Here is a 27,751-nt window from a genome sequence, read left to right as displayed (position 1 = left end):
TCACATTAGCATTGTTTGCTACCATTTGGTTGGGAAGCTCGTCAATTATAACTTCGTAACAGGACTATAATGTCAGATGACTACTGGGCTTTTGATAAAAATAAGCGATCATCATTATTGTCACTTACAACACCGCCGTCATCCGCATCATCATCATCATCATCTTCGTCTTCTTCTTCTTCTTCTTCTTCTTCTTCTTATTATTATTATTATTATTATTATTATTATTATTATTATTATTATTATTATTATTATTATTATTATTATTATTATTATTTATTATCATCATTGCCATCATTATTATCATCATCACAGCAATTAGCACTAAATGCAGTAGCATTTACTGCATCATCTCAAATCACACATGTTTTTGTTTGTTTTCTGTTTTATGGGTTGTACGGCGGACACAGGTCATATCCGCGCAAGTAAAATAGAAAAAAATGAGAGTCAAACAGTTCTAGAATTACCATTAAGACCATTATTACCCAAGAAAAATTAAGACAAGGGGAATTTGTTTATATAGAGAACAGATATAGATTCCAAGAGCATACCATCAATGTACTTAGTTTGAGATCACCTAAAAGTGTCATACAGACACCTACACAGGATCGCACTGAGACGAACACACGCAAAGGTTTACAAGAAATGTTCAAAACAAAAATACCAGAGAGATGACGTACAAGGAAAAAATATCACCTCCCCAAACTAACACTATGCATTTGACTGTTTCCCTCTCAGCCAAGGACTTCGGCAAGGGCCAGAGCAAAACCAAGCAATCCCATTCCAAGACAGACAGAAACCAACTCAGAAAACAGATACAGTGGGATAGAAGACACAGCAAGTGACCTCCTGCCCACTACCGGAGGTCAAAAGTCCCACTCAGTCAAATCACACTTAAAATCATGTAGAATGGAAAGAATTTGACAAATATTAACACTGGTATTCAATAGTCTGATGTCACGTCCGCCCAGCAACGAGCAGCTTGGTTCTAAATAAAGAAAATCGGTCCTTTTTATTCGTCGAGCTGGCTAGAACTTTATGAAACATCATGTGATCAGAATGTATAATAGTCAAAACAAGATCAGATTTATAATGTTTCTCTCCTCTAGATACACTTTTATGCTTGTCGGAGAAGTATTTAATAAGGGCGTCCGCCATTGTTCCGATAGATTAGAACCAGTTACTAAGTTACTATGCGTCATTACGAGGGAAGTGACGTCACGGCTGTTGAAGCCTTTTCCAATATTTATATTAAGAAAAATTAAATAAAGTTGGAGCAACTCAAATATCTTCGTCCTCGTCCTCTCATGTTCAATGTTTGTGCTTTGTGATGCAAGCGAGGGTTCACGTCGTAAACGCGTATCCTTGTGAAGAATACAGGTACTTTTTTTGTTTGTTTGTTGCTTTAGGTCTCTTCCAACACAATTGAGGTTATATGAGAGACCGCTGAAACAAAAAAAAAAAACAAGCAATCTAACAAAAATAGTACAAATGTAAATCAAAATCATAACCTAAAGATATCATAAGCTAAATTATAAATAACCAAGAACAAACAGGCAGAAGATTTACAGAAAAAAAAATATCCCCTGTCAAAAAAACAATCACAAACCAAAGAAACAGGATAGGCAAGTAAAGAGAAGAAGAAACGACATCACTATCGGATCGTACACCCATGCGAACATCATAGGTATATGATTCAAGGTTGATGCTCCCATCCAACCACCCGCAATACAGGTACAACAATTAAAATTGTCCCAACTATTGGGAGCATCTGTAATGGTAGTTCATCTGGCCGGTAATCAGAAGGTCCGAGGTTCGATCCCCAGTCAAGGTAGAGTGATTTTTTGAGATGATTTTTTTAAAATGTATTTATCTTTCATACTTTGTCCGGGACCTTTCAAACACACTTGTTCAGATAAATATTTATATTGGACGTTTTCGATTTTCAAATGGCCCTTTCCATTATTTTATTGTTGTGAATAGTGTGTAAATAGTAGCAAGTGGAGTCGCTATAACATATTGACATTAGTTGATTATAATAATATTCAAGAGGCTTACGCATTGAGTGTTTACGACAGATGGCAGGGATGACATCTGGGAGAAATTCAAACTAACAGTAACAGTATAATAGCGCAAATTTGACATAACTCTCCGAAATTATATTAATAAAAATAACTGTGTATAAAGGGGATATTTGTATCAATAATGTATCTTATTACATTCATATATACTGGTATTAGACTGATAACACTAAAATAACAGTTATAATAATAATAATAATAATAATAATAATAATAATAATAATAATAATAATAATAATAATAATAATAATAATAATAATATAATAATAATAATATAGTAGCAGTAGTATTGGTGATGTGGTGGTGGTAGTAATGTAGTGAGTAGTAGTAGTAGTAGTATAGTAGTAGTAGTAGTAGTAGTAGTAGTAGTAGTAGTAGTAGTCGTAATAGGAGAATGAGGAGGTGGAGGAGCGGTTGTTGTAGTGGTCTTGAGGTTATGCAAATGCGGAGGAGGAGGAGTGGATGGAGGACTATAATAACTGACTCATTGACTAATGTACAAGGTCGCCCTCGGTTTGTCTAGTTATAACCACGACCACCGAGTTGAAAGTTAAAACAAATAATTCATGCACAGGACACAACGATGTAAATTGTATTGTAATTGTAGCGATTGGTTTGATTTGAGACTGAGTAGAATCGTCAAAATAGGAAATTCGTGTCAAAATAGGAACTTCGTGTAATCAGTAAAACTTGATTAAATGGGGATTAAATAATTAATTAGTAAAACAGTAAAACAAAAAAAAAAGTCAATTAAAACAATATAAGTTACTTTGATCTTAATCAAATACTTTTCATTCTGCTCTCTTGTTTAAATTTCTCTCTTTTAAGACAAACGTTTTTTTGTTTTGTTTTTTTTTTTTTGCTTTGTTTTGATTTCAATTTTTGATTGAAACAAGCCCATAAGTTACCGAACTTTTTTCACTCAGATGTTTTAGAACCTTGCTTGTTGGGAAAGTGTGTTTGTGCCTTGCTCATAAGGAACTGTTTAGCTCCCGACAACTTACATTTCGATATTAAGAATCGGTACACAATATTATGATGAAAACAATATTAAGCTGATATGGCCGTAAAAGGTTCTAAAAGTGATATTTTCGAAAATGAAAAATTAATAATAAAGTAGGAGGGGGTCCATTGTTTGATGAATATGGATGACTTTGTACATTGGCGTTTTCTGTGATACTCTATACGGCTGTTTGTCAGTTGTTTTTTTAAATATATATATTATAGAAAATCTAAATTATTTTATCAGGATCAATCCTATAAATAGGATCTCGTGGCTAATTGGGCAGATTCCTCTAGAACCGGCATATCCCTCTAAGAAGGTTCTTAGTGTAACAAATTTGTCGATGTCAATGAACAATGATTGTATGTTTGCTTCAATTAACGGATGGGGAAGATAAAAGCATCAACTTTTACATGCCGCACTCTGACAAGACGCTTTTGTAAAATTCGAGTCAGAAAACTTTTGCTTCATCTACCGATTATTTAAAATGACCCCCAACGTATCCATAATTCTTTATTCCTAGACCTTCAAAAAGGAAGTCTCGGGTTTATGATTTGTTTTGTTTTTTTTTTTTGGCAAGTTTAGAGTCGCGTTAAGTTAATTTTCTGGTTCAATAATCCATTAAAAATGCTTTTCGTCAATGTTCGGAATTTGTTAATAGCATTGCACCCTGTGATGGACGCGCTAAAACTGCTGAGATATCGAGCAAATGTGGGTCTTATGGTTAATGCTGTGAAAAGCATTCGGGCTGGATATAAAACATATGCCTTAACTATCCAACCGTTATGTGATTACTAAATTATCTCTTGCGGGCCTAAATATTAATATAAAGATTTGTGTTGAAAAAAACAAGATAGAATTCTGCGTATGGATTTTGGTTTAAACCCTTCTTCAATCGACAAAAAGAAAGGTTTTAGCACGAAACGCTAATTGTAATGTTCTTTTGTTTATGTTCTGTGTTGGTGCTGTTAGTTGTGAAGGGGTTGCAATCATTTTACTTCAATACTTTGACTGGTCAGGGGGAATAAAAAGGAAATTCACAATGGATTCATCAAGTAAAGAGTAATTGGTGCCTGTTAAAACTGTCATGAAATATGTTATCTATATAAATATTTAATTTATTCTCCGCCGGTTTAGTCTACCATTTTAATATAATATATTTCATCGACAAACACGACAGTGAAGTAGGTCGTTTGTGTTTCACATACAATGTGGATATATTTTATTTTAAATAAAGAGGTGGATTTCAGAAATCGATTTGTCTTCAAGTGAAATTTGATAGTCTTAACCACGGTGTAAAATTTGTAATAGGGGAATAATTTCTTCAGTTCATTTTTGTACAATCCAACATTCGTAGCTAATTTTTATTTTATACTCTTGGTATGGTTATCGCATCAGTAATGGGATGTATATCATATAAGAACAATTGCATTATGGTATGTCTGGCTTTGGTATCAGTTTTTAAGGTTACATCATCGTCAGACAATTCATCATCTTACGAAAATATCAAAGCCTTGAAAGAGTCTTTATTCAGCCAAGACCGTTACAGCCAGGAGCTTCGTCCGGTCAGAAACCAGAGCAAACCAATCATTGTCAAAGGATTTTTTGACCTCCTGACTATCGTATCCGTGGATGATGTCAAACAGGAAATCGTCACTAATGGTTATCTTCGATTTTACTGGAAGGACGAAAGGACAAACTGGAACCTCACAGACTATGGAGGCATCCGTTACCTGCCGCTTCAGGATCATCAAACATGGCTACCTTTTTTGGATATCACTAACGCTCTCAATGGTCGCGACGCATTTGCGAACAGGCGTAGCTTCGTCGCGATGAGCAATGATGGGAACACGGGCTGGATGCCCAGTGGTCTGTTCCATACTTACTGCGATCTAAATCTGTTAAGTTTTCCCTTTGACGTTCAGGACTGTGAAATCCAGATGTGTCCGATCTATCATGCAATCGAAGAGTTACAATTCTCACTGAATAAACGAGTGCACAAAGCCTTTTACCACCCAAACTCGGGCTGGGATCTTCTCAAAGCAGAAGTTTTCAACGAGAAAAAGAGTGTAATGGCAAATATCACATATTCCTGTCCTACAATTCACCTCCAACTCAAACGACGTGCGGCTACCATCGTTCTAAATGTTGTCGTACCTGCCATGTTGCTGTCCTTGCTAAACAATTTGGCCTTCCTTATCCCAACTGACAGCGGTGAAAAACTCGGGTATGCCATCACCGTCCTCCTGTCTCAGACTGTTTTTCTCAGCATTGTAAGTTCTATGACTCCTCAGATCTCAGACGTTATCCCAGCCCTCACAATATACCTGTTTATCCTCCTACTCACATCTGTGATCACTGTAATCGCTGTCATCTTTATTGAACATTTTCACCACCAGGACGAACGGCTTCAGGCAAATGAAGACACAGTTGAACCTTTCACGCCTCCTTTGCCATCATCAAATCAAACTATTCATTTATCCAAATCTAAATGTTACAGGACAATAGCAAGACGTGTCAATATTATTCTCTTCGTCATCGTGATGGTAACAAGTTCAATCGCAACCGTCTGGTTTTTAACATTCACACAAGCCTCACTATAACTAGAAACGTTCACGGTGGATGGATTCAATTTTTCAATTGTTAGTGTAAATTATCACTTTAGCTTTAGGACGTGTTAAAAATACAGCATACAGTAATTTATAATTTTCGTGGGATATATTATTGTTTGTAATAAAGATTGGATATTTGGATCTGTTAAATAAAGTTATAAGTGTTTCATGATAGGCTTACGTCTCAAGCCAAAGAATTAATGGTTGTTTAAAGCTATAGAAACCGGGATAAACTCTTGTTCTTGAATTGTATTGTTACAAAGGTCATTGAAGCATAAAAATCAAAGAATGCGCCAAAATTTCTTATACTTTTTGTTCTATATTCAAATCAGAGTCTCCTTTGTCAATGAGTCTTTTTTCCCTTTGTTTATTGGTGCCAATTAATAAAAGTTAGTTCAAGCCTTATAATAATTTAGTTTTAGTTTATTGTCCAGGATCCAATTCTTACTCGTTAGACAAAAAAAATATATATTTAATTTCACTATCTGCTCTTGTCTATGATGAAAAGTGGAATATAGTGTGATCAGCGTACAGATAGAAATTGATACCCAATGACTCGATGATGGACGACAGGGGTGCAGTCTAAAGATACAAACAGGTGGGGTCTCAAAACAGATTCCTGGGGGATACTGCGATGAAGTTGATGGGAATCTGTTGTAACCTGTCTAATGGGCGAGTCGATTTGTACAGACTGATATCTGTCTTTAAGATAGGCTGTAATCCATTTCAATGTAGTTTCGGTGATTCCAAAATGATTGTGTAGACACTATATAATTGTTTTCCTAATCAACTGTGTCAAAGGCAGCATTGGGGTCTAACAACACTTATGGACTCACATTTAAACGGGCCCATGGAGGAATGAATTATTATACCATTGAGGACCAGTCACAAGGCGGTTTCTGTACTGTGCATTGGTCTATAAGAGGACTGAAGAACAGGTAACAAATTGTAGGTGGTCAGATACTCATGTAATCTTTTGGCAACAACTTATTCAATGACTTTTGAAACAAAATGCAGGTTTGAGATAGGTCTGAAATATTCCTTGATGTCAGGATCCAATGATGAATTTTCAGTAGCGCTCTCACAATTACTCTTTTTAATCTATCAGGATTGTCACTGTGTATTAAAGTTTCATTTACAATACAAGTCCTTGAAGGTTTGATTCAGCCATGTAGGAATGTGTCAAAATAACATGTTTTGTTTGGAGCTGCTGATGATTTTTTTTCTAAAATTTCGCTTTCTGTGGCTGGTGTAAAGCAGGAAAACAATATGTTTCCAAGTTTAATGTTTGTCCTGTGTGCGTGTGTATTGTCCTTGATTGTCTAATTCTTAGTGTTGAGATTTTGTCAACAAAAAAACCTGAGAAATTTCCGCTGATTGTTGAGGACAAATGGAAGAAGATAATTTAGTCATTGATAAGTTAGTTCATTATTATATGATCTATGACCTATCCAGGCACAAACAAAGGATTCTGCTCAGAAGGATACATTCAAATGCTCACAAAGTACAATATTATCAAAATTAAAACAGAAGATTATTTACAGGAAAATAAATATTATCTCTCATAAAAAAGGAACTATACATTAGACTGTCTCCCTCTCCTTGGCAGGACCAGGGGGGAAAATGAGCGATCTCAATCCAGAACAAAGTCAGAAAGCAACACGGAAAGCGAAAACAGGAACAGGGGAGAGAAGACACTCTCCAGCTACCATGATGAACTTTATTGGAAGCATCTTAATCATCCGGTATTTAAATTATGATGAAAACAGTATTGATGAAAGCATGGATTCAGTCAAAGTGTTAACTTCAATGTCTGAACTTGAGTTCATGTACTCAATATTATCATTAATTATACTCTCGCCGCCAGGGCCACAAGAGAGGCTCTCTGGAACCACTAATCAAGCGCAAGCACGCGTATGTTTTGTTTTTAAGAGTTTTACGGCGCTTGCAACACATTCAGGTCATATCAGCGCCAGTAAAAAGGAAGAAAATGGGATAGTCAAAAGATCTAGAATTACAATTAAAGCACCCAAGAAAAGGTAAGACTAATGGAAATTTGTTCAAATAGGAAACAGGTGTAGATTCCAAGAGCACACTATCAAAGTACTTAGTTTGAGATCACCTAAAAGTCTCATCCACACACAAGCCCAGGTCCCAACTAAGAGGGATACACTCAAATGTTTAAAAGTCATATATAATATGGAACAAAACAATACAGTGCATAACAGGGAGATGATTTACAAGGGAAAAAATATCATCTCCCAAAACTCTAACTATACATTTGACTGTTTCCGTCCCAGCTATGTTTTTTTTTGTTTTTGTTTTTAAGGGTTTTACGGCGCTTGCAACACATTAAGGTCATATCAGCGCCAGTAAAAAGGAAGAAAATGGGATAGTAAAAAGTTCTAGAATTACAATTAAAGCACAAAAGAAAAGGTATGACAAAGGGGAATTGGTTCAAATAGGGAACAGATGTAGATTCCAAGAGCACACGGTCAAAGTACTTAGTTTGAGAACACCTAAAAGTCTCATCCATACACAAGCACAGGTCCCAACTTAGAGGAATACACTCAAATGTTTATCAATCATATAATATAATATGTAAACTAAACACAATACAATGCATAACAGAGAGATTATTTACAAGGGAAAAAATATCATCTCCCAAAACTATAACTATACATTCGACTGTTTCCCTCCCAGCCATGGAACTCCGGCAAGGATCAAGACAAAACTAAGTAATCTCATTCCAAGACAATGACAGGAAACAATTGGAAAACGGATATGGGGGGATAGAAGACACAGCATGTAACTCCCTGCCCACTATGGGAGGTCAGGATCCCCACCCAGCCTCCCAGCTAGGGTATCCAGCCAGGGCCAGGACAAAACCAAGTAATCTCATTCCAAGACAAAGACAGAAAGCATGTTGGAAAACAGACATAGGGGGATAGAAGACAAAGTATGTACCTCCCTGCCCACTATGGGAGATCAGGAACAAGCACACGTACGAACATGTTTGATTTTTAGGTCATTTCAGCGCTAGTAAAAGGATAAATTTCAGATGATAGAAAACTTTAAAGATCTAGCTTTGACTGCACGAGTAAGCAGCAAAGAAAAAAGTAAAACAAGGGTGGTTGAGTTCGAAAGACATCATTAGATCAAAAAGCGATATATTATGTAACTAATCTGAAAGCTTCTATAATTCCTTCACCGACACGGCGACCTATGTTTTATGTTTTTAAGGGTTTTACGGCGCTTGCAACACATTTAGGTTATATCAGCGCCAGTAAAAAGGAAGAAAATGGGATAGTAAAAAGTTCTAGAATTACAATTAAAGCACAAAAGAAAAAGTAAGACAAAGGGGAACTAGGGACAAATAGGGATCAGATGTAGATTCCCAGAGCATACCACCAATGTAATTAGTTTGAGATCACCTATAAGTCTCATCCGGACACAAGCACAAAATCCAACAAAGAGGAATACACTCAAATGCTTACATCATACATTCAAAATAACAAATATAATAATACATAACAGAGAGATGATTTACAAGGGAAAAAAATCATCTCCCAAAACAATAACTATGCATTTGACTGTTTCCCTCCCAGCGAGGACTCCGACCAGGGCCAGGAAAAAAAAAACAAGTAATCTCATTCCAAGACAAAGACAGATAGCATGTTGGAAAACAGATATAAGGGGATAGAAATAGAAGACACAGTATGTACTTCCCTGCCCGCTATGGGAGGTCAGGAACCCCAACCTGGGAATAAAATATCATCTCCCAAAACTAACTATACATTTGACTGTTTCCCTCATCCGGACCAGGACAAAACCAAGAAATTTCATTCCAAGACAAAGACAGAAAGAATGTTGGAAAACAGATACAGGAGGATAGAAGACACAGTAAGTGCCTCCATCCCCACTATTATGGGAGGTCAGGAACCCCACCCAGGCAGTGACCTCTACCCACCATGGGAGGTCAAAAGACCCCATCCACAGCCCAGGAGAGTCAATGTTCCCCACCCCAAGGGAAATTGCAACCAACGCTCAGTCAGATTTTTTAAATATTCACTATCACGTTGGGCTGTCCTGTAAAAATAAGCCCAACATATCATCTGATGCACAATAATCATTCACACTCATAATATTTCAAGTCCTCCAAATTTATTCACAAAATCACATGTTTTGATGGACATAGACAATAAAATATAAATAAAGTTTTTGTTTTTTATGTTTTTAAGGGTTTTACGGCGCTTGCAACACATTAAGGTCATATCAGCGCCATAAAAAGGAAGAAATGGATAGTAAAAAGTTCTAGAATTACAATTAAAGCACCCAAGAAAAAGTAAGACAAAGGGAACTAGGAACAAATAGGGATCAGATGTAGATTCCTAGAGCACACTATCATGTACTTAGTTTGAGATCACCTATAAGTCTCATCTGGACACAAGCACAAAATCCAACAAAGAGGAACACACTCAAATGCTTACACTATACATTAAAAATGACAAATATAATAATACATAACAGAGAGATGATTTACAAGGAAAAAAATATCATCTCCCAAAACAATAACTATGCATTTGACTGTTTCCCTCCCAGCCAGGACTCCAACCAGGGCCAGGACAAAACCAAGTAACCTCATTCCAAGACAAGACAGAAGGCATGTTGGAAAACAGATATAAGGGATAGAAGACACAGTATGTACCTCCCTGCCCACTATGGGAGGTCAGAATAAAGTTTTTAAAAATAAAAAAAAAAAAAAAATAAAAAATTAATTGCCTGAAACAAAATGACATTTACAACCAAACTTATTTCGCAAACATTAACAACCTAAGATGTTTAAAACAATTTTCAAAAAACAAACTAAAAACTAAACCTTTTAAAAAGAAAAGATAACAGAAACAACACAACAGAGACAAAAACACAGATAATTCAGTGTTACCTATACAGCTTCAGAGTACATGAAATGTTGATTAAATAATCGAATGAAGAATGACAACCAGGATTCAAGTCAAAAATCCGGGTACTACTAAATCAATAAGGATTCAATTTTTTTCCACAACAGTTGGGTGTCTCGGAACATGATGGTTTGTTCGTTTATACCATTACATGTACCAAGTGACCAGGAAAAAAGGTAGTTAAAAGAAAAATCAATGTTTAATGAAGCTCAGTTTAATTGAATACAAAGTGTTATTGTAAAATTGAAGTTAAATGACACATTCATAATGCCATCCTAATGATCAATGCCTGTTTGAAGAACCTCTAATAAATTAGATTAATTGCTTTAATATACCTTTGCCAACCACTTTCAGAATTCTCTTTCACACTGCAACCATTTTCAATAGTCTTGGATATTTTGTTAATTCATTTAATAGAAATTCTGTTCTTAAAATAAACAAACAACTTGACAACAGTTTAGTTTTTAGATTCTGATGACAAGTGATTCATCGAAAAAGAATTTGAGTCCATTTGAGCCCAAGACTTCACAAACAATACGAAGTTGTTCCAATTACTTGCGGCCTATGACACATAATGTTTATAAAGTTCTTTATAGAGTCAAATAGATGTCATCCAGACAGATATACTGACTGATATAAAACTATGGGGGTGTTTAATCAAACGAAAAACAGAAGACCACACCTATATTAAACCAAATTGATGGAAATAACAAACAGAAGTCTGTGCCATTCTTTTCATAAATTATTTATTTCCATGATTATGATAAAGAACTATTGATATTATTCTGCCTCAGGTCATTCTTTACATGCATGCTGTGCAGTCTTAGCCTTTTCTTCAACTACCTTTTTGTCAAATCAACTGGTACTTTTTTGATCAGTGTGACATGAACCCTGGTGTTTTAACAACGTCAGTAATACTCATTCAAAAACCAATTGTGGGATACAATAATAGAGAGGATATATACTTTATTTCCTTCAGCCTTCCAATGCAGAATTGCTCATGCGCTAACTCACTCACGCAGACACATGCATATAAAAAAAAGTATAGTAATGCAGTCACATTATAATATATATATATATAAATATATCAGGCTTTGGTCCATTGCAGCAACAGGCGTAATAAAAAAAAAAAGATCATAACAATTTATTACTACCGATTTCAATGACAAAAGAAGAAAAATAAAATTACCAATAAAAAGGTTGACATCTACTCATTTTCCTACATGAAAGCAATTAAGTAGACACAATGCAATATGTGGTACCATTGAAACAATTAAAACAACAAGATGTGTAACTATATTGAAACAAAAAAAAATACCAAAAAAAAAACGAACAATATTGCTTTAAAAAGCGCTGCATGCCAAATGTTAGATACAAACATTGGACCAAAAAAACAAAAATAAAAACATAATAAATAAATAAAGTTCGGAGATAGTTATAACCTTTAGAACAAAAAAAAAAAACACACACACAAAAATACCAACTTAAGATGGAGTAAAAGCCAAATTTTACTGTAAGTCTTTAATATGTCTGCGGAAACCTTCAATTACATCATCAAAACCAAACCTTTTATGTTTAGAAAAAGGTAATCATTTTAAGTAAAAGTAAATCCAATTTCTAAAACGGCTGTAAAATCTAAAAAGATTTTGGAATCCAAAGAAAAGTTTAAAAAACCCAGGACCAATGTTTACATGATTTATTGCTATTAACTTATTGTATCTCTCTAAAGGTAAGTGAAAGCACCAATTTGTTTATTAAAACTACAAGTCTCACTAAAATGACAAACTTGATTGTTGGATATTTTGAAATTTAGGAGGACGTTTACTCAGGCCAATTAGCATGTTCAGTAACTTATTCGTTTCAAGCTGTAATTTGAGACCTGGAATTTAAGAATAGAAAAAATGCCCTGATGCATGCCTGCATCTTACAAAGGGGTGGCAACAACAAACAAAAAAAAACAAAAAAAGTATAAACTCCTATAGAAAAGCCAAAAGTTTTGGGGGATTTTTAGGTTTTAAAGAAATTTTTGTAACTTAAAGTAACATTTATAAAAATTAATATAGAAAAAAATTGAAGAAAAAAACTTAATTATAAAATGATTATTAACAAGAAACAAGACAAGGGTAAGAGGACATATAAACATGGCAGGTGTCTGTCAGAGACACAAGGCCAATTTTTAAAACATTATCATGGGAGCGTAGTTTTGCGTTGTTTAAATTCATAATTACATAAAAATGTCATTAAATAAAATACTGAGGAAGTATTTATAACTTTGTAAGAAATGAAAATGATGCTAAGAAATATCAATTCCCCCACCCCCACCCCCCTCCTTCCCCTTGTCCAAAATTGTATTTAATTACAAATTGTTTTCCATGGTGATGTCCAGATAAATGCAATTACAAGTACCAACAATCAGGGAGACAGAACAAGATGAAAATTCTATTTATGGAATAAGCATGACGAGAACACTAATAATTGACGTCACCAATGAAGGGAGGGAAATCCAAATAATATATTGTAGAAAACGATACAAGGTCTTGGTTATTTGAATGCATGGAACGAGATGAAAAACAACAAAATCAAATTGATGCAAATCATTAATAAAACAACCCATTTTGTTTTGTTTGTTTTGTATAATGAATGAAATAGTTTCATTAGATATGGCAAGATAAAAAGTGTCACAATGAAAGAAGCATGGCCTGTCATCTAAATATTTTATCATTTCAAGTTTTCCTCCCCTTTTCAGTGAAAGCATCCTTAACTAGTTAAATGCCATACTCTGACAAAACTTGTTTTTAAAAAATCTGGCCTAAAAACTTGTCCTTCAAATATCAATCCATCACTGTTTGAAGGACGAGTGTACAGGCCATATTATTAAATACCAGCTTTTCCCCGAGTATGGCAGTTAACCATTTAAATAGGAGTATAACTGTTGAAAAAAATTATGAAAATGTAAAATATCTTTTAAAAAAGTTAAAAATGAAGCATTTGTAATTTTGTACCATAGGACTCATTTTATAAAAGTTGGAATAAATACAACATAATTCGTAACACTCTAATGCATTGCTTTCACTTACAGGATATTTTCTATCAAATAGTTTGATATATTTAACACTTATATGACTGACCATTGCTAATATCAACAACCCAATTTGCACTTTCACAACCTTAAAAAATACCAGAAACAATGTCTTATTTCAAACCAAAAACAGGCCTTTCTCTCTCTCTCTTTCTCTACCAAACCAATCTCGGTCATAAGGCACTCATTCTGTAATTATAATCGAGGCAAGTTATTATCCTGGGCCCCAAATCTCAGTTATTCAACAATTTCATATGAAAAATTGGAGGAAGCAGGCACTGGTGCACAATAAAAACCTGAAAAATGGTGTATCATTCACTGCCATAAACAGACAAAATATTTCCTCCGTTTTGGCTTTTAAAAAATCTTGAAATTAATATATCATTTAACTGAGATGACTCCCAAATTGTCTAAAACCCTTAAACCTAAGACTTTAGTAAGACCCTAAGACTTTAAGACTAGACACTTGTATTCAATTTCAAAAATTAGACTTTTGAAATTAGTAAGGAGCATCTAAATCTCTTAAAATGATATAATCTGGCAAAAATGGAAAAGGTGTTTTGTCAATGTATGACCTACACAGTGCCTGAAAAGGTAGATTTTTTTTTTAAAAGACCATTTATTTTTTTTAATATGACGAACAATTGCCTAAAAAAATTAACTCTGTCTAGCAACATTTCATACCATTATTGTTCAATTTTTAACAAGATCAAATCAGGCGAGTCTGGCAATAGGACAACATATAATGTTATTCATCTCCACTGCTTCTTCCAGTGTGAAATGATACGCAAAGAGTGAAGTAATCCCAACATTTCAACAGTGTGCATCCGAATCATCCAATAACTGGTGCTTAATCTCCAATGAAGTATAAAGATAAAGAGTGCTATGAATCCTTATCTACGACTTTACAGCCAATGTAATTCATCAAAAACAAAGTAAATCAAACTTACGACACAGTGCTTTTATGAACAAGGCATCTCAAAAATTAGACAAGGGATGACCCCCAATACAGAGCTATAACACTAAATTTTGTGACAGAGTTTGTTTGTTTTCTTTTTAAAGGTTTTACGGCGATTGCAACACATTTAGGTTATATCAGCGCCAGTAAAATGGAAGAAAATGGGATAGTAAAAAGTTCTAGAATTACAAATAAAGCACCCAAGAAAAAGTAAGACATTGGGGAACTGGGAACAAATAGGGATCAGATGTAGATTCCAAGAGCACACTATCAAAGTACTTAGTTTGAGACCACCTATAAGTCTCATCTGGATACAAGCACAAAATCCAACAAGGAGGAATACACTCAAATGCTTACATTATACATTCAAAATAACAAATATAATAATAAATAACAGAGAGATGATTGACAAGGAAAAAAATATCATCTCCCAAAACAATAACTATGCATTTGACTGTTTCCCTCCCAGCTAGAATTCCGGCCAGGGCCAGGACAAAACCAAGTAATCTCATTCCAAGACAAAGACAGAAAGCATGTTGGAAATCAGATATAAGGGGATAGAAGACACAGTATGTACCTCCCTGCCCATTATGGGAGTGTGACAGAGTTTCGTTAACAGAGTTCATAGTCATTACGAGAAAGACCATACTTAAAAACCAGTCACCATCCAATGAGGTATCACAATTGAATATCAATAAAAATTCAAGACAGTATATAACCTCATTCATGCTTCCTGATCCAACAGATGCAATATTGGTTTACATGGAAAAGGCAGGGGTTCTCGTCTGGGTTGGCACTGTCATCATCAACAGAACCATGGATTAAAAAGCGGGACTCGTCATCTGCCTGTGATTCCTCATCTCCAGCCCCATAACATTTAAGCCAAGACAACAGCCTGAGTAAGCACTGGGATTCATTGATGACAATGCAAATGACAACAATCAATGTAAATTTAAATCAACACAAATCTGACCTCTTTTAATAGAAGAATAGTGAAACACAGACCTTTCCCTTATACATGATTTGTGTGAAATAATTTTTCGACCATGTTCAGTCAAATTTGAATGTTCCCTGAATTTTTTTTTTACTATTATTATTTTTATTATTGGGTATTTGTCAAATAAACTGTAAGCCCTAATAATATTTTTGCTATTTTGATTTGGTTTATTTCAACGGAGGCAGCTTAACTATTGATTTGGATGTCGTTTTTTTAGGTTTTGTTTCTAGCCTTTTTATATCATCATTTAAAGGGTGCAGAGAGTTGTTTTAGTATAAAATTAATCTGCCATACTTCTATATATATAGATTTCCATTTACGAAGCAGGATGCTTGGTGAGGACAATAGCGAGATTTACTGATTGTAAGATAAACCAAGTCTGAGAACAACACAGCACAGATGGACAATATCATTTTTCAATCATGACAGTCTAACTATACCAGAAAATGAAAAACAAAAAACTAAAAAAACAAACCAAAAAAAAAAAACACCTATTATCATGCACATAAAATATTGAATAGACCATGACAGAGAGATACCTCCTTCATTTGATTGTGACCATTTGTGATTTTCATAATACATACCAAATCACATTATCACATACAATTTAGTAAGATGCAACAAATTTGGCATAGGAAAAAAAAAACATTTCAAAAGATATAAAATTCAACTGACACACACAAGTTTAAAATCCTAAAAGCTATTCATTAATATTCAAACATCACTCACCCCCTCCCTAAACCCCTTACCCTCTCTAGCCCTGAACTATTATGTGATATGGTATATTAATAATAGTAATATTAATAATAATAATTATTATAATAATGATAATAGATGTTAACACAAGAAATGGGTTTGGTAAGCATCAAATTATAATCTGAATCATCTCCATTCAATCAGCGGGGTCATTCGTGCTTCCTGATCCAACAGAAGCACTATCTTCGACTGCTCCATTGGTTTGCATGGGAGAGGCGGGGTTCTCGTCTGGCTTGGCACTGTCATCATCAACAGAACCGTGGATTAATGTGCGGGACTCGTCATCTGCCTGTGATTCATCATCTCCAGCTCCATGCGTGGAGGGGGCTGCCCCATCTTCTGGCTCTCCATTGGTTTGGCTAGGGGGTGCTGATTTTTCTAGAGGCTGGGGCTGGGAGAGGAAATCAGGGGGTAAAAAATTAAGATTAGAAATTTGCAACAAGTTTGCACTCAAAAGCACCTGCTTGCTGAACAATTAAGATATACGATCATGTAAATACACTTAACATACCTTCAAAATCCACAATATAATTCATTCAAAAGCACAGGACACAATATTAGCAGCGCTCCAAAGCAATTTGCCCAATTGCTGTTTGTATTTTAGGGGGGGGGGGGGGGTGTTGGGGTTTTTTTAAGAGAATTTTTTTTAAATTGCAAATTGAAAAATAGTTTAGAATAGATGTATTGTATTTACGTTTACAACAACAAGAAATGTTTCATTATTGGGTAATCAAACCTATTTTCACCACTTTTCATTAAAACTTTGATCCAAAAAAATATAAACCTTAACATTGAAATTTTGACTAATACTGTGAAACCAAAAAGACTATGTTTACCGATTGAATTTGTGATAGGAAAGCTTCCTGGAATAAAATGTGGTTTTTACCTATGTTTTACAGAGAAGGTGGACTATCGATTATTTGAAATAGCTCTGCCAGTCCCTATGCTCATATTAATTATCATTCTTTGTTTTATCTTACTTTCCAAAGGACTAGAAAAAGTTAGAAAATAAAATTCTGACCAAATACTTGAGAGTCAGAATTTTTAAAAGGTCGGTATCTGGATGGAAGCAGCTCTGGTGTAAATAATATCTACAGGTGGGGCTACAACCTACTCAAATAACCCAACATCAAATCTTACTGTTTTCACTAGCAGTAAGAGTGATGAAATTTAGACTTTTATTGACACTTTGCTGTTACTGCTTTTTTTTTTTTTTTTTGGCGAAAACAGCTTCAATTTTAGCTTGACAAAGAATGGAATAAATTACAATTTGAAAGAAATTTGGTCTCAATGTTAAAGAGTGGAAAAGCCTTACAGGCGGCAAGTCATCAACGTCTTCGCTGTCCAAGGCCAGGAGGTTTTCATCTGGGACATCATTGGTGTAAGTAAATTGGGCAAGTGTTGGGTTTCCCATCGGCTTTCCATTGATGCGAGGCTGCTTCGGGGCCTTCTTCTGGTAGTGGAAGATGATGTCCTGGTCTGATGGCATGGTTGACTTGAAGGCATCCTGAGCATAAGCACGCTTGAGGTACCTCCAAATGTATGACAATTCCTTGGGGATCTCAAAGTTGTGATAGGCCTGGTGATGACATGAATAAAAATAAATAAATATGAAAATTCGTATAGAATAATTCCAAAGATCCACCATGGTCAATGCAATTCAACAACCCACCCTATAAGAATATACTGGTGAAGGGACCAAAAATAGATAAGGCACATTACTCTCCCCTTCACATACGACTTTCAATTTTCACAGTTCACTCCCTTTGACCGAGCCTAAAACCTTGAGCTCAATATAACGAATGGCTAATGCAAATAACTGCAGTCCTGTAGTTGATCTAAGCAATGCACTTTGTAGTTTTATTGACATGCTTATGCGATTATGCAGCTTTATGATTTTTATTATGATTGTCATATGAGATGTCTCATAAATAATATTTACAAAACACAATCTATACATTTCCTACTATACCCTTAACACACTGCAATATGGATCCAATGTTCTACGCTTTGAGCTTATATATATGTATATATACTTCATATATATAAAACTTTCAGCCCCTTACACACCACATCAGTGCTGATGGTGACAAAAAGTGAAAAAGTAGGAAAATGTTGAACGATTGCCTTTAAGCCCCATTTCTACTGCACTAAACCCCACTTTTAGAGCAGTTGAGATGATAGACTATCATTGATACTCTAGCTAACTTCTGGAGAGTGGGAAACTGCACCTGTGTGTTCCACCACACATCAACTCTCTCGTTGCTTGCACATTGTTTCGAGAAAATGCATTTTTAAAAAGGAGGAAATTCCTCCTCTGGACTCCAAAATCGCGGATTTCCGCGGATCCGAAGAAAACCATCAGCACTGCCACATGTTATGTGTCTTTTGGTGGGAACCTATTTACAGCATCCAGGTGGCATAAGGTAGGGAACAAGGGCAGATTACTACTGGTACCTTTTTTTTTTTTTTGCAAACCACTCCTGTATGTGTAACTTTTTTCTTAGACATCATTGACCCCAGGGTATTGCAAGCAAGAGATGCATAATTATAATATTCACATATTTCCATTCCATATGGTACAACTTACCTCCTAAGCACCCATTTCTTATTTTCATTCTTACAGTATCTGCCACGGCCTATATTTAGTTACTCACTCATACCTACTGTTGTCGATTTAATAATATCTTAAAGAAACTATATACTGAACATATCAGGAGATATACCGAGAGTTGAGATCAAATGTCTCAGGTGTGATAAGAAAGTAGTTAAATTGTTATAATGTAATTATTGGAAGCCTATTCCATAACAGTGCCAGTTAGAATGGACCATGATGCTCGTTAAAATGATGAAGAATGAGTGCAGAATATTAAAAGATAAAGCAGTGTGAATTATTTATTTTCACATTAAAGAAAGAATTCCTTTAATTTATGGAAAATAGGTTCACTCTGCTTACCAAGATTAATTCAAGTGATGTGTGCCAAGTTTTTACCCAACCATATCTAGAATTTTGATCTCATTATCATTGATTATGCTCATCAATAATTGTCATTGTTGGAATACAAGATAAGACGTCATATCTGTCAACCATTAAACCCAAAACTAAACGTTGAACCAAACTAAAAGTAAAACAAACATTACCTTTCCAGCCACTCTAATGTGTTGCAGCCTTGGCAGAAGGTGACAGTCAGCAAACGACAGGACATTGTCAACCATGAACAGGAAGTCTTGACTCTCCAAGTATTCGTTCAGCTTCTTCAGTTCTGCTTTCAGGGTCTTCTCTGGGCCTGGATTTTTTTCTGGGTCACTGGCTATGTAGTGGTTGAAATACTGTGAGGGTGAGAGGATAACAGAGAATTGGGGTTACAAACACTGGGAAGTAGACAGTAGAAACAGTTACGACGACGACCACCCACCAACACCACCTAATAAGACAACTAATAATAATAAAAATAATAATAATAATAATAATAATAAGAAGAAGAAGAAGAAGAAGAAGAAGAAGAAGAAGAAGAAGAAGAAGAAGAAGAAGAAGAAGAAGAAGAAGAAGAAGAAGAAGAAGAAGAAGAAGAAGAAGAAGAAGAAGAAGAGGAAGAAGAAGAAGAAGAAGAAGAGGAAGAAGAAGAAGAAGAAGAAGAAAATATAAATGTATAAATAAAACGCATTTTATTAACTTCAGGCATTACGCGTACACCCCTCTTCTAAACACACAAACACACACACGCACACACACAAACGACTTAAGCACATACAGGTACACATAAAACACCAATTTTTACTGCTAGCTTAGTAGCTAGCCACAGCTCGTTTGTCACCCTATTGTTATCACATTATCAGAGATCACCCTGTGGAAGGAAGTAAGGATTTCTATCGTTTGCTGTCTCTATCTCTCTATCAATCAATTTCTATCGCCTGGTATTTTTTAACCTCAACCTACCTCTCAATCAATCGTTGTAAAACAATTTTTTTTAAATAAAAAAGGAGGGGGGGGGGGGTCCTTATCTGAGTAGGCGAAAGCCAGTCTGCATTTCACTGGCAAAACGCATTTATTTTTTGTCCCTCAACATGTCAAAAATAGCTATTTAGATGACTTCAAAGAAGTCCAAGAAGTCGATGGGTAAGATGGGTACGATTTTTTGACAAAATGGGGGAAGAGATAATGAGCTGGAGCCATCTAAATTCATCGTATTTATTTGAGCTAAAATAAATTCAAATAAGAAAGAAAAAAGGACGTTTTGTCAGTATGGTAGAACAGAGGAACCTAACTGACATTGATAACGACGATGATAATGACGGCAATGAGATAACAATGATGACAATGTTACTTGTGACTATTGATTGTGATTTTTAAAAAGAAAACGCATTCAGGTACAAAATACAAAGTACAAACAGTACGTGACACAGGTGTGCACGGACATCGCACAAACACATACACATACAAACACACACACACACACATACACACACAAAAAAAAAAAACAATAAAAGTTTATGCGGTTTGTGTTGTTGGACTGCAGCAAGAATGCAGGCAGGAGGTGACACATTCCAAGCCAATCAAAGCGTAGCATTATTTTTTTTTTTCCCCTAGTATACGAACTGTGCATATTTACAACCAATAAGTGTCCAAGGAGGACCCCGACTGCCTCGGTCTCATTGATATCGTGGCAAAATACAATACTCGCACTACTTGACACAAAAGAAGTCTCCATTTCATTTTATTTTTTAATACCATAACCGCGGCCTTGCGGTCAAGTGGTATGACGTTGGGCTTGAGACCTGCAATTCCTGGATTCGATTCGAATGCTCTTTTTAATCTCGTATCATCTACATACTCAGATGTAAAATAAGCACCTGGTCAACCGTGGTCTCGACAGGCGCTATTAGCCTGGGATCCTTGAATAGCATTTGGAGTACATTCCGTGGATAGAAAGATAGTTTTAAAAACAACTTTTTCTCAACTTTCAGACTTGTGAATATCGTGTGTGCAGGCATAATACACGTGTGTAAAGCCTTTTTTGCCATTAGAGTAAATCAATTTCAAATCATACCACCGACTGCATACTTGTCCAATTGCTTTTTAAATTTTATTTGGAGACTTAACGGCACTTGCACCATATGATCCCCCCCCCCCCCCAAAAAAAAAAAAAAGATCAAAGCAAGAGACTTCTTTATATGGTGTCTTTGAAATAAGCCTATTTACAGAGTAAATGTTTAAGGGTCAAATGAGGAACAGATGGTTTAAACATTTATTTTTTTTAAAGAAAGAAAAAGAATGAAATGGCAGGAAGTGACGAATAGTGGGGCGTTTGAGATCCATCGATAACATAGCAATGGATTCAAGGCTAAAATAGGGGTGAGGGGAGAAATGCGTCTTGTCAGTCTGCTATCTTAATCTACTATCTATCTCATCCTTTTTATGATCGCACACAAACACACACACACACACACACACACACACACACACACACAACCACCCCCACATAACACAAATGCACCTACCTACCCATCTACATACATACATACATACATACATACATACATACATACATACATACATACATACATACATACATACATACATACATACATACATACATACATACACACATACACACACATCCATACATAACTACATACATAAACACCCCCCTACACACACACACACACACACACACACACACACCGTTGTGCGTCGTTATATCAACTTATCAGGGTTTGACACAGATGGTAGTTGATATGATTCAATCACTGTCAGGAAAACAGCAAAAGAGAAATTAATATCAAAACAGAGAAAAGAAGAAAAAAAAGGTTAAAAAAGAGAGAGCCCCTTTTGCAGTTGGCGTCTTTAACAACATGTTACATCATATATGTGGACAGCAATATTCTCCGTAAACTTCGATATAACACGTTTCTATCTGGAAGGGACCAAGACAAATGAAATTAGAATTGTGGGACGGAACGGGAATATTGAGTGGACAATGGCACCTCATGCATAGCTTCCTTCCAACTGCTGGTGTGTGACAACGATTACAATGTTCCGATGGTAAACACATTCCGTTGTTCATGTCTTGAGATCAAATTTGAATACCTAATTGATTATACAACGCGTCTGCTGTGCAATGGCAAAACGCCACTCTTTCTTTTTCCCTTTTGAAGTAATAACAACAACAACAACAACAACAACAACAACAACAAGAGGAGGAAGAAGAAGAAGAGGAGGAAAAAGAAGAAGAAGATGACGATGATGATGATGTGTATGTGTGTACGTGAGTTTTGTTTTTGTTTTTATTTTGTTTGTTTGTTTGTTTGTTTTTTGGTTCGTTTTTGTTATACTTCGTTTCTGGAAGGGGCGGGGAGACGAGACAAAGGGCACCTAAATATATCGATACAGTATGAAGTAAATTTTCTAGACAAAACTTTTTTTTTTTAAGTATTTATTCATTGCACAGACAGACATGCCACTGTACTGCGATGACAGCAGCTTCTAATTATGGTGCTCACACAACTATGTTATGACGATCTGTCCAGGATGCAAACTCATTACCGCAATTGTGCAACGTTGCACACCCGCCCGGAAGTTTCGTCACAACGCACCGTTCAACTAGATGCACCGCGGTTTCAGGCTCGTTACCACAATGTTGGACATGTGGCAAGTCCCCACAGATGTAGTGAGCGTACTGCTAAGCAGGTTCTCGAAAAATAAACCAATTGGCTGCCACCTAATGTCTCCTCTTGTTTGTAGAAAAGCCTAGCAACTTCCCCAGTTTCGAGGAGTCGATGTCTCCGCCCCCTCGAGGGACTGAGTTCGTCCAAACCGACCTTCATAGTTTTTGCAGCTCTGTCCGAAGTCAGGGAAGCTAAAGATAAGGGTTGCCGGGACTTACTTCGGCTCGAAACGTGGCACCGTCATTATGCGCTTGAGAGGGGTATCCCCATCCCTTCTCTCTCTCTCTCTCTCTCTCTCTCTCTCTCTCTCTCTCTCTCTCTCTCTCTCTCTCTCTCTCTCTCTCTCTCTCTCTCTCTCTCTCTCTCATCTTATTGAGCCAGTTGTTTGTAATCGTCACCCGCCGGACATCGGGGGGAGGGCTGGATTGCTGCCATTATCGGGCCCCATTCTTTAGGCGTTGTTGCCAGCGTACCCGACACGTGAATGGACGTCCGAAGTTTGACATCTACCTTCTCAACGTTCTTGCTTCTACCCCACATTGGAGAACAATACTCCGCGGTGGAATAACATAGTGTCACGCCGGACGCCGCAGGAGCGCTTGACTAAGAAGACTGTTGTGTTTCTCTATCTTCCGGGCAATTCCTTCGAGATGCACCCGACAGGTAAAGGCCGAGTTCCAGCGTAACTCCCATAGGTGAAATGCAGTGGCCACGGTTTTTGAAGTGTTCATCTTTAGGTACCACTTGTCAAAGTAGGATTTGATTCTGATGACATCCTCACTGAGTACGCTATCCAGACGGGTCCACACTTTACTTTGAGTAAAGAGTGCCCAGTCGTCCGCGTATCCCAGCCTCAGGGAGGAAGTGTTCGGCATGTCGCTAATGTGGAAATTAAACAACATTGTCCCCAGAACAGATCCCTGAGGTATCCCGTTCTTCAGTTTCCTAACGTTACTCGTGAATGTAGCGATATACTACACAAGAAGTTTTTAAGCTTGATAAACAAAAGAAAATTAATAATCAAGGTATAATGGGCAGAAGATGCAACAACAACAACAATGACAAAATATTAGTGGTAATAACTGAAACAATTTACGTATGTGCTAGCTCTGGTCTGATCCTTCGTTTTTAAATTAATATGTGTGGTGTGTAATGAATGTAAAGAGAAGAAGAAGAAAGAAAAAAAGAAGAAAAAAAAGAGGGGGGGGGGGGGGTACGATGTTACGGTGGATAAGCACCCAGCAATACTGACATACATTGCACTATATCATGTAGCTTATCGCCATCCAATTCGTGTAAGTAAAATATTGATGACGTAAACAAAATCAACATAGAGCGGTGGCATAGGCAGTAGTTGCCTTATTTAATATTCTGGATGGCACCTCATACAACAATAACAAGACAGGCACTGGGTGATTTATCGGGTGTCACCACTCACTGGTGGCAGACACAGTATGTCCCATAGATGTGCAAATTGAGATTTCAACGATTTGTGATATCTATCTGTGCGAATATGCACAACAGTAGCAGAAAGTTTGTCATTTGCAATCCCTCACCACAGAAATAATGTGAATTTTGACCAACAATCACTATTGTCATCTGGTTAAATCAATTACTCAACAATACCCCCTCCCCCCCCCCCCCCGCCCCCCTCCTTTGTGTGTGTGTGGGGGGGGGGGGGCATTTATATTAACCAGTGCTGATAGTGACAAAAAGTGAAACGGGAGGACAATTTTGAACTATTGTCTATAGGCCCAATGTACACGATCACGACAGTCATCTCTACTAAAAGAGCAATTGAGGTGAAAGATTCTCATTAATTTGGCTAACTTCCGAGGTGGTAGGAAACTACATCTGTTTTTACCACCACATTTCAACACTGTAACAGATACATTGACACAGAAGGGGAGGGGGTGTCTTTTTTTAAAGGGGAAAATTCCTCCTCCGACTCCAAAATTGCGGATCCAAGGAAAACCACTAGCATTGCTTAATTGAAAATTTCATAAAATTTACGAATTGTCAGTAGTAGCAGTAGGCAAGTCTGGTTTCACAACTAATTACTAGAAACAGGGACTTGCAACCATAAAAACCCTGTCTCGATCTTTGTTAAAGTAGAGCAATAATGGACCTGGTAAATAATGACTTGACGGGAGACAATGCCTTGGTATTATAGCACTTGTACTTGTACATTCTAATTACGATACTCCTGAATAAGAGAAAGAGGTAGAGAGGGGGGAGGGGGAGACAGATAGATAGATAGATAGATAGATAGATAGATAGATAGATAGATAGATAGATAGATAGATAGATAGATAGATAGAGACAGAGATAGGGGGGGAGAGGTAGACAGATTATATATATATATATATATATATATATATATATATATATATATATATATATATATATATATATATATATATATATATATATATATATATATATATATATATATATATATACAGGTATTAGAGACTAATGATGTGTACCATCCAATCAATTTTTATGACAGTGTGTCAATGAGATGATTCCGATAAATTCCGACACACTGTGACGATTCAATACAATATCCCCCCCCCCCCCCTACTCTCCTGCCCAACACCACAACTACTGTGATTTTAAGACGAGGGGTGATAGAGATAATTTCAATCAATACCCAAAAAAAACATTCCAGAGTCAAATATGTGTTAACCCATAGACATGCTAAACCGACATTCTTTGAAGTATATATAAATTGTACAAAGAGCACCAATGCCTACACATCTACACGTATACACCAAGAACATGAAAGAAAAAAATAATAATAAAGCAAGAAAGAAGGATACCCAAAAAAGAAAATTTTGTCTCCAACCCACCCTTTATTTTCTTCTTTCTTTCATTTTACAACTATATATACAAAGGAGAGGTTCTGGCGTAACGTGCAAAATAAAGAATGTGTTCAGCTGTAAATACGAGTTCTGTGACAAAACCTATAATTTACATGTGTCACTTGGCACTGGGAAAGGCAGGGCAAATGTAGGGTAAATGGGCTCGCGGGGGAGGGGGGGGGTGGGGAGAGAGAGAAGGGGGAGAGAGAGAGAGAGAGAGAGAGAGAGAGAGAGAGAGAGAGAGAGAGAGAGAGAGAGAGAGAGAGAGAGAGGCAGGGAGGGAGAGGGGATTCAAAACAGCGATTGAACGTCTAAGTTTCAGATTTTCTTTTTGGACAAGTTGAGGGTCATCTTCCGATATGAATATGTTTGATTGTGGACACTATACCATAATAAAAAATTATTAGGACGATGTGCTGTACAAGATGAGAGTTAGTGGGCTTTAAAATCTTTATAAGAACCAACCTATGAACTAATTTTTCATAGAGATCGGTTTTTCTTGTTTTCTCTGTTATGTTTATGTGTGAGAGTGTGTGTGTGTGTAAGAGAGAGAGAGAGAGAGAGAGAGAGAGAGAGAGAGAGAGAGAAAGAGAGGGGGGGGGAGAGATTGTGTGTTTGTGTAGGTGTGTCGAAAGACTACGAAGGCGACCACAGACATAATAGTGCGACATAATGTGGTCTAGTGGTATGACACTCGCTTTCGGATCGGAAGGTCCTGGGTTCGAGCCTCAGGCTCGGCGCAAAGTTGAGTCCTTGGAAAATCACATTCTCTCACCGTACTCAAGTGTAAAATGAGTACCTGGCCGTTAACAGCGGTGTGGTGTCTTTGTCCGAAAAATTGTAATATCGCCTTACAGGCGGCATGTCTCGTCCTACATGTTAAATGTTGCTGTTTTTTTTTTCTTTGTTTTTTTTTTTTGTTTGTTGCTTTAGGTCTCTTCCAACACAATTGAGGTTATATGAGAGACCGCTGAAATAAAAAAAAAAACAAGCAATCTAACACTAACAAAAATAGTACAGATGTAAATCAAAATCATAACCTAAAGATATCATAAGCTAAATTGTAAATAACCAAGAACAAACAGGCAGAAGATTTACAGAAAAAAAAATATCCCCTGTCAAAAATACAATCACAAACCAAAGAAGCAAGATAGGCTAGTAAAGAGAAGAAGAAACGACATCACTATCGGATCGTACACCCATGCGAACACCATAGGTATACGATTCAAGGGTGATGCTCCCATCCAACCACCCGCTAAATGTTGCTGTTGACCAGGGACCCCTTATAAAGCGCTTTGAGCACATTTAGTGGATATTGCGCTATATAAAGCTCAATATAAGTTGAGAAAAGCTTGAGGCCGGTCCGTCAGTTGACCGGGAGACCATTCGATTAAGTCTACCTTTAGAGATAATCGAGACGCTCACAACACCGAGCCCAATGGCCATATAAACTTTTGACAAAATTTTATTGTATAATACAAAAAGGTATGCGCCAGGCTTATAAAACTATATAACCGTGTATCTGGTGGATTGTTTCTCAATAAATCGTTCTGCATCACATCTAGATTTAATTAGCTTTACCATTTCACGACGGATTTCATTTCATTTCGTTGCTCTTTGCTTCAGGCTGTAGTTCAGTTACTTATATGTTAATATAACAGACTAAAGAAGAATGGGAGACAGATGAAGCGTGCTTCGTATTCGAAGATTCTATATGCGTTCAAGCGGGGGAGGTCAATAGGTTTACTACCAAAATAGGGCTATGAATGGT

The 27,751-nt window shown here is 36.4% G+C and overlaps 2 protein-coding genes across 2 annotated transcripts in view; one reads left to right on the top strand and one right to left on the bottom strand.

Annotated features, from left to right (window-relative positions):
- Positions 1-4,050: 4,050 nt before the first annotated feature.
- LOC144968373 (acetylcholine receptor subunit delta-like) lies at positions 4,051-12,134 on the top strand. The gene has a single exon (XM_078906656.1). It carries the CDS (start codon positions 4,467-4,469, stop codon positions 5,685-5,687), a length of 1,221 nt encoding a protein of 406 aa, XP_078762782.1. The 5' UTR covers positions 4,051-4,466; the 3' UTR covers positions 5,688-12,134.
- LOC144968374 (chloride intracellular channel Clic-like) overlaps positions 10,459-27,751 on the bottom strand; it is a 62,234-nt gene continuing 44,941 nt past the window's right edge. Inside the window, exons 3-5 of the mRNA XM_078906657.1 lie at positions 19,589-19,777; positions 17,763-18,026; positions 10,459-16,838 (exon numbers count right to left, since the gene is read on the bottom strand). Of these exons, the coding sequence (XP_078762783.1) occupies positions 16,584-16,838; positions 17,763-18,026; positions 19,589-19,777 (708 nt within the window). The 3' untranslated portion in view covers positions 10,459-16,583. The remainder of the gene's footprint in view (positions 16,839-17,762; positions 18,027-19,588; positions 19,778-27,751) is intronic.

Source organism: Berghia stephanieae, chromosome 3 (genome assembly GCF_034508935.2).
Source record: "Berghia stephanieae isolate SIO BIC M18660-M18661 chromosome 3, UCSD_Bste_1.3, whole genome shotgun sequence".
Classification (NCBI taxonomy): Eukaryota; Metazoa; Mollusca; class Gastropoda; order Nudibranchia; family Aeolidiidae; genus Berghia; species Berghia stephanieae.
This window is presented reverse-complemented; position numbering and strand designations above follow the sequence as displayed.